Genomic DNA, 7,777 nt, shown 5'->3' with positions numbered 1-7,777 from the left:
ATGTTGTAATAAAACATAAAAGAATGTTATTCAGTTCACAGAAACTGAGTAACAGAAACTGAATATCCTCATCTACCTTCTCATAAAAATACATGTTTTCAAAGAATCTTCTTGACTGATATTCTGAAGCATTCAATACAGAATGGATATAAACAGAATGGTTTCCAACAGCATCCGTAGTGAGCAGCTATATGTTGAAAACATTGTACAATTATTTTTAAGTTCTCTTTATGATCTTAATATTTTGTGGTTGGTAAAAAGTAAGTTAGCAACCTTCTAGGATATACTGATTTTAAGTAATTGTAGACACACTTTCATGCATACACACATACCCACACATAGTAATTTATTGAGTTATTTGTTTAATTTAAAACACTTAAATTTATTTATTTATTTACTTACTTACTTACTTACTTACTTACTTACTTACTTACTTACTTACATACTTACTTACTTACTTACTTATTAAAAGAATCAAATTTCTCTCTCTAAGACTTCCATCTCAACAGCTGGAGGCATTGTCAAGAGGTAAAAAAAAAACAAATTTTATTACAGTGGTATATATATCTCTACATTTTGTCAGCAGATTTTTTGGGGGGATTATAAAATTAGTATTCTTGTCTAACTGATAATTCTTTCAAAATTTATCATTTGTCTCCCACATAGTCCTGTGCATAAATATTATTTCTTATTATGTCGTATCCATTTTAGTGATCCTAATGATTCTTCTAAACAATACGTAGTGAAAACAGTCATCTATTTTTTCTAGGATATGTGCTCTCCAGGAACATTTGGCTCCAATGTGAGCATGGCCATTGTTAGGAATTATGGAATTAAATCCACATATCCGTTGCAAACTATATTTGTTTTTTTTTTAATTCTCGTTATCATGTTAGCATTTATAATGCATAATGTTTTTAGCATGAATACAGAAAAAAATGTCCATTAAGTCTTTCATATGTTTTCAAGTATGCCATATAATTAAAATGAGTGGAGATGTTGATATGCATATTTGTAAAAATTATTTGTTTGATGATCTCTAAATTGATAAGTTTTATTATGAAATAGTCAGAAAATGGTAAAATGAAATTATGGAGAAATGAAATTATGATTCTTGGATCCACTGATTGTTTGTGCTAAGTATATAATTTATTCATTCTTTCTTTGGCATTGACCTCAGCTATATGCTAAGTACATGAGTTCCTTAGAAAAATATTTTATTCTCATTATATCCAAGTCAAAAGTGGGAAAATTAATTAATTGTCTATATAAATTGGAATTTATTAAAATAAGAAGACAGTGAACTGCATCACTGCTTCCAACTTAACTTTGCAATATTTTTTCAAGCAAAAATCCTAGCAAAATGATAATTTAAAATAATTCCTTTAAATTTGTTGTTGCTGTTTGTTTTATTTAGATGACTGTAAAAAGCAATCCAGCTGGAGAAAATCAAACAATTCCCATGATGTTTATTCTTTTGGATTTCAACATTGGGGAATTTCAGCCTTTATTTTCTATATTCTTTCTACTCATCTACCTTATAACTATGACTGGAAATATTCTTATTGTCCTTCTAGTGATAGTCGACCAAAAACTTCACACACCTATGTATTTTTTTCTGGGAAACCTGTCCTTCCTAGAGACTTGCTATAGTTGTACTATCATGCCAAGGATTGTGGTCAGGTTTCTGAGTGGAGATAACACTATTTATATTAGAGGATGCTTCACACAACTTTATTTCTTTGGATATCTTGCAGCCACAGAATGCTATTTTCTGGCTGTAATGTCTTATGACCGCTATTTAGCAATATGCAAACCATTGCATTATGCAATGCTTATGAATAGCAAAACTTGCATCCTGCTTATTACTGGGTCATGGATAAGTGGTTCGTTGTTTATCAGTTTTATCATATACCTTGTATCTAAACTGAGTTTCTGTGGACCCAACAAAATTAACCATTTTTTCTGTGATTTGATCCCATTGATAAGGCTCTCATGTGATGATGTCACTTTGGTGGAAATTACAGCTTTCATTATCTCCTTCATAGGAACTCTGGTTCCATTTATTATAACTTTGACCTCTTATGTTTACATCATTAAGAACATTTTGAGAATCCCATCCATAAAAGGAAAACAAAAGGCATTCTCAACTTGTTCCTCTCATCTCACAGTGGTAGGTTGCTTCTATGGCTCCCTAATAATTGTTTATGTCTTACCAAACTTAAATTCACTGAATAAACTAAAGAAACTGTTCTCCCTGTTCTCCAGCATGATTGGATGGAGAACCCACGGATGGGTTGTCTTAATCTATCTGCTCCAATTAGACTAAGTCTGAAATTTAGTACTGCCCCCTCTGTGCCAACTGCACCCCAGTTTTAGACTTAGTCTCTTTGCCCCAAGACGCGTTTTGTCTTCGCTCCTGGAGCAGAAGACTGTTTAATTCTATTTAATTACTTAGCTCAGGCTATTATTATTATTTGTTATTTTATTATTGATTCAGAATCGATTATATCTAGAAGAAAGATCAATTATCCCAGTCTGAAGCCTATTCAGGCTGACAGACTCACAATCCTCTCCCTCTAGGGGGGGGGGGAAACTTTTCCCTTCTTTGTTTTCCCTCAGTTAGGGACAGCAAGATCAAACCTTTGATTTAGGTCGTTTTCAGAGCTTCATCAAGCCTGGAGGGAGCTTTCCCAGGTCCCTCGGCCCCAGCAGAGAGCAGCAGGTGAGAATTTGGGTGCGGCCCAATTTTCGGAGCCGGGAGGGCCTGTCAGGCCTTGGACAACAGCTTTTCCAGCCGGCCTAATCAAAAAATGGTTTTATTGACCTTACAATGAGATCTTAAAAATGTTAAATTATTCAGAGACCACTTTATGTTTCTATGTCAGGTTAAATACAACTATCTTGAATAGGACTCATTCTCAAGAGCAAAAATGATTGTAGTTTGAGAAAATGTTTTAATGTGTTTCATATATATCTTCATAACTGAAACAGTTTTTAGCCAACAAGTTTCTTTACAATTCTTTTGTTAACAAGGTTTCCCAATCTAATTTATATTAAAATTATTTCAAATTCAGACATAACTACAAAGAGGCATTCTAAATCAATAATATTTATTGGGTTACCTAGCTACTTCCCCTAGCCAGTTGTCTTCTGCAAATACCAGGAAACCATTCTAGCTTTTCTTAATAATGTGCTCAGGAAAGAAATTGGAACTGTAAACCACATGTAGTTAAAAAGAATGTTTCATTAAGACTTCATCACACAGCCGCCATGGACGGTTGGGAGACTTGCTCTTTCTCTCTCCAGTTCAGTTTCACATCACGGGGGGGGGGCTGAAAAGGGCCAAAAGTCACCCCAAAGAGGTGACCAGTAGGGAGGGGCTTTCGCTGGATTCCGAGAGAGCAGCAACTCTTCTGTCAGATCAGACAATTCCTCCAAACTGGAGGATGAAAGGACCGGCCATAGAAATATGGCTTGTCCCTAGGCTGCAAACAGCCAAAGTCACATTACCATCTGGCAACTTCAAAGCAACGTGGACAGGATTGGATGAGGTTTGCCTCTCTTACATCCTAATTACTTAATTACCTGCATAAGCTGCTAAAGTACTTTCCCCCCTGTGGTGAGGGAAAAGGGATTCTAGCCCTCCCTCCAGAAATAGCAGCTATCAACCACCTGGGAATTTAAAACATTGGATAAATACTATTTCCTAAAATTGGTGGATTATAAGATTTGCAACTTTCTGCTCTCTCTCTATATATTTTTTCCTTGATTTTTATTCTAATTACTATTGAAGATTTGGGTTTTTTTCTTTCCTTAAAATAGAGCGGGGAAAAAAAACAACCTAAAAAGATCCAACTAACTCTAAGATGTAACCTGCTATTCTCTAAGAGATTTGTTGACAGTTTTGAAAATAAATAAGATAAAAAATTATCTTGAAACACCATCTGCAAAATTCAGCTCATTTGGTGGACTTTCTGACTGTCAGTTTCTTTTTCTTGAGTTTAATATATTACAATGGAAAGAGAACAGGAAAGGATTTCTTCTACAGAGGAAGTACAGGAACAAATTCTTTGTATGTTAAAAGTGATGATCTACGTATGCAAGCTCTAGATATACAAACTCAAACTATGACTTCAATCAAATAATTATCTATACAGAATTCTATAGAGAAAGTGAAACAACCAAATGTTATGACAGAAGACTTAGATACTCAACAAATACAGACAATAGAAAACACAAAAAAAGAAATTGATAATAGAGAACAAGGAAAGGACATTTCTTATAAACCAGAAGGAATTTGAAGATAAACAAGAAAAACAGATGAAAGAGAAGATAAATACTTTGGGACAACTGCATCGAACTAGAAAAATAAAGAGACTACCGGCTAAATCAACTAGTCCTCTTAAGAAAACATCAACTGGAAGTTCTTATCGACATTAAACAATAGCCACAACACTACAAGGAGATTTTTTCAATGATTTCAAGGCAAAAATACGAAAAATGACCTGGCAGAGGAAAAAAGCTAGGATAAGATTGAAAAAGATTGGGGTTCTGATCTATATATGAGATCTAAAATAGAATACATCTAAATAGATAGAATATGTACTCTGAACACAAGACATTGTAACGATTTGAGATAAAGAAAATGTTGGTCGTATAAAATCTAGAAATATGTTGAAATAAGAATATTATATTGTCATTAGATGGATAAGATAGATGGTAGAATTTATATATAAGGTGTGTATTTCAAATATTAGAATGTATGAGCAATCGGGATAAAGGAATTGTGTTTAATTAAAAATTTGGAAAAATTAAATATGAAATGTAATCTGCATGTCTACAAATAATTAAGATTTGAATTTAAGATATTGTTATGAGTTGAGACAAATGTTAAGTAAAACTTAAAAGTATAAGTACTAATAATTACATTTGTATATGGGTTTGTGGTATAAATGTTGGTGGTTTATTTTTATTTTTTTTCTCTTTCTGGAAAGGAAGAAAGGAGGAAGTAGAAGGAAGAAAAGAAAAGAAAAATTATTAGCTCCAAATGTGAAATAGGAGACTAAGAAATTGGGATAATTTAAAACCTGGAAATGATAAAGATTAAATGTTAAACTTAAATATCAATGGCAAATTAAAGTTAAAAAAACTTACTAGGTTATTGTCTAAAAGATGGAATGTCAAATTAATTAAGATATGTATAGACTGAAGATTATTGATGAATCTTAGAAAGGTATTTTTGTTTGATTAATAGAATAAGAACTGTATTGGTTTGAACATGATAGTAGATATCTTGGGGGGAAAGAGAGGGAATTAGTTTGTTGTAATAATTTGAGATTTGTACTGATGATATTTAAATGTAATGGAATTACTGTGCTCAGTCACCATGCTACTTTTCAAATATGTAAATGTAATATTGTACAACCAATAAAAAACTTGAAACTGAAAAAAAGAATGTTTCATTAAAAAAAAACAATAAGAAGAAAAACTCAATATGAAAAATTGACAACTAGAAGTTTACTAAAGGCACCTGATTACCTGCAGCATTCAAATCAAGCCCATTAATACTGTTTGTCTGGCCAATGGGAAATAGAATATTGCTTCAATGAAACTTTGCTGGCACTGTCATGCTTTGACTGTTTATGGGAACCCAAACATAAATAGAAAAATGAATGGTGATTATTTATTCTACACATTAGAATGTTGTATATATCTCATTCCCCCAAACTATTAATTTGTACTATATGAATAAGCAGAGAAATATGCAGAAAAAAGTATATGTAAGAAGAAGTTACACAATTCTGTTTCTGTTATATGTTTCTTCAATATTTCTGGAAACTTTAAAGTTCAAATTACAGCTTTGTTTTATGCACTTTATAAATGAAAGAACTATGTGAGCAATTATTTCAGGTGGCATAATATTTAAATGAAGATTCACTCTCAAAGAATCAATTCTTTGAAGGTGAATGTTTATTTTTATCTGGGCTCCAACATCCCTTTCTATGGAAAATGATGGAGATTTTACTTGGTTTTAGGTTGTGGTCCAGAATGGAGACAATATTGGTCACATGTGTCAATGACCTGTGAAGTCAGGATGCAGGTGATACATTCATCTGAGTACTCTTTGAACTCTCAGTAGTTTTTAATACTGTCAGCCGTAATATTCTATTAGACCAACTTCTTGGATTAATGTGGGTCCCGGTATTTCTAAGTGATTTTATCCATTCTCTGTGGTTCCAATCAGTGTTGACAAGGGATGAGATATTGTAACTATGATCCCTAATTTATCCAGTGCAGCAGTTTGGGTAGTGATAGGTGTATCAAAGTCTATACATCTGTCTCTGTTGCTTCATGAGTTACACTGATTGCCAGTTGGATTTCAGGTTTGATTCAAATTGCTAGCCATTGTAAAGGCTATGCTGAGCTACCACCTATCTCCATATGTTTTATCAGCTCTAGTAGCTACACAGGGCATCTTCCAGGTCCTATCTATTAAAAAGTGTTATTGTATAGGACCCAGGAAGTACCTTCTGATTGCTCCTAGCCTGTGGCATAATATCCTCCTGGAGACTCTGTCTGCTCCCACCAATATGATCTTTTTAAAATTGCTTAGGATCTTTTTTACTCCCAGGCTACGGGACACAATGAGTTTTTATTTTCTTTATTTTCCCTTTCCTTTCCCTTTTTTTCTATATGGAATACACAGGATTTTAACTGTGATCCAAAATGTTGAGGAAAACGAATGAGGCACAAAATGGTAGAATCATAGAACATTTATTCCTTTGCACCTAACTTTCAGATAAACATCCCCTGGTACCATCCTTTCATCTATATGCTCACAACATTACCTTCATTTAGTTGCACTATTGCGTGAGGTAAGATTAAACATCCCCAACTAGATAATATTAAAGTAGTGTCTGTTCTGTCTATGGAGATTCTCAGTCATCCAGATCATGGTTGTCCCAAAGGTGCTTTTTCAAGAGGCAACTGGACTTGTTTTTCTTTCAGTTCTCAACCAAGAAGCTTCTTCAGTTGTGACTGGTTGACTGAGAATTGCCATAGACTTTTAGCTATACACTTAGGGATAAACACTCTTCAAATTGTGTGAGAGTATGAACTGATTTCTAGAAAAAATGCAGACTTACAGAAAGCATTTGCGCTTCAGTTTGAGATGCAGATAACACAGAGTCATCCCCAACAATTTATATTGAGAATAAAAGCTAGTAAACTTATATTGAGAAGAAAAGCTAGTTATCCAAAATGACATAAAGTGATAGAATAACACAATAACACAATAGAAGTGTTGGAAGGGACTTTGAAGGTCTTCTAGTCCAACCCCTGGCTCTGGCAGGAAACCATTTCAGACAAATGGCTGTCCAACATCTTCTTAAAAACTGCCTGTGTTGGTGTATTCACAAATTCAAGAGGCAGTGACTAATTATTCTAACTGTCAGGAAAATTCTCCTTAGTTCTAGGTTGCTTCTAGGTTGTTTAGTTTCCATCCATTGTATTCAGGTACTTTGGAAAATAACTTGACTCCCCTGTTCTTTGTGGCAGCCCCTTAGATATTGGAACATAGCTATCATGTGACTCCCAGTCCCTAGTATATTCTGTTATGGTATGTATTAAATATTAAAATTAAATATTTAACCCTTTTATATGTGTTAATAAAGTAATGGCATAGCATGAATGATTTACTTGGAAAACAGGAATAATAAAAAATTGTGTGCATAAATCAAGAAAACACTTGCAAATGGAAAAAAATGCTTTACTG

At 33.5% G+C, this 7,777-nt stretch overlaps 1 protein-coding gene across 1 annotated transcript; it reads left to right on the top strand.

The window, feature by feature from the left end:
• Positions 1 to 414: 414 nt before the first annotated feature.
• LOC120298072 (olfactory receptor 11L1-like) lies at positions 415 to 2,278 on the top strand (the record flags this gene model as incomplete). Its single annotated transcript, XM_039321412.1, has 2 exons — positions 415 to 528; positions 1,418 to 2,278. A coding segment is annotated over exon 2 (861 nt), but the record flags the coding sequence as incomplete, so codon positions are not given.
• Positions 2,279 to 7,777: the final 5,499 nt, after the last annotated feature.

This window comes from Crotalus tigris, unplaced genomic scaffold, assembly GCF_016545835.1.
Source record: "Crotalus tigris isolate CLP2741 ecotype Arizona unplaced genomic scaffold, ASM1654583v1 scf7180000023738.1706062, whole genome shotgun sequence".
In the NCBI taxonomy this organism is placed as follows: domain Eukaryota; kingdom Metazoa; phylum Chordata; class Lepidosauria; order Squamata; family Viperidae; genus Crotalus; species Crotalus tigris.
The sequence above is the reverse complement of the archived record's forward strand: the minus strand, read 5'-3'. Positions and strand labels throughout refer to the sequence as shown.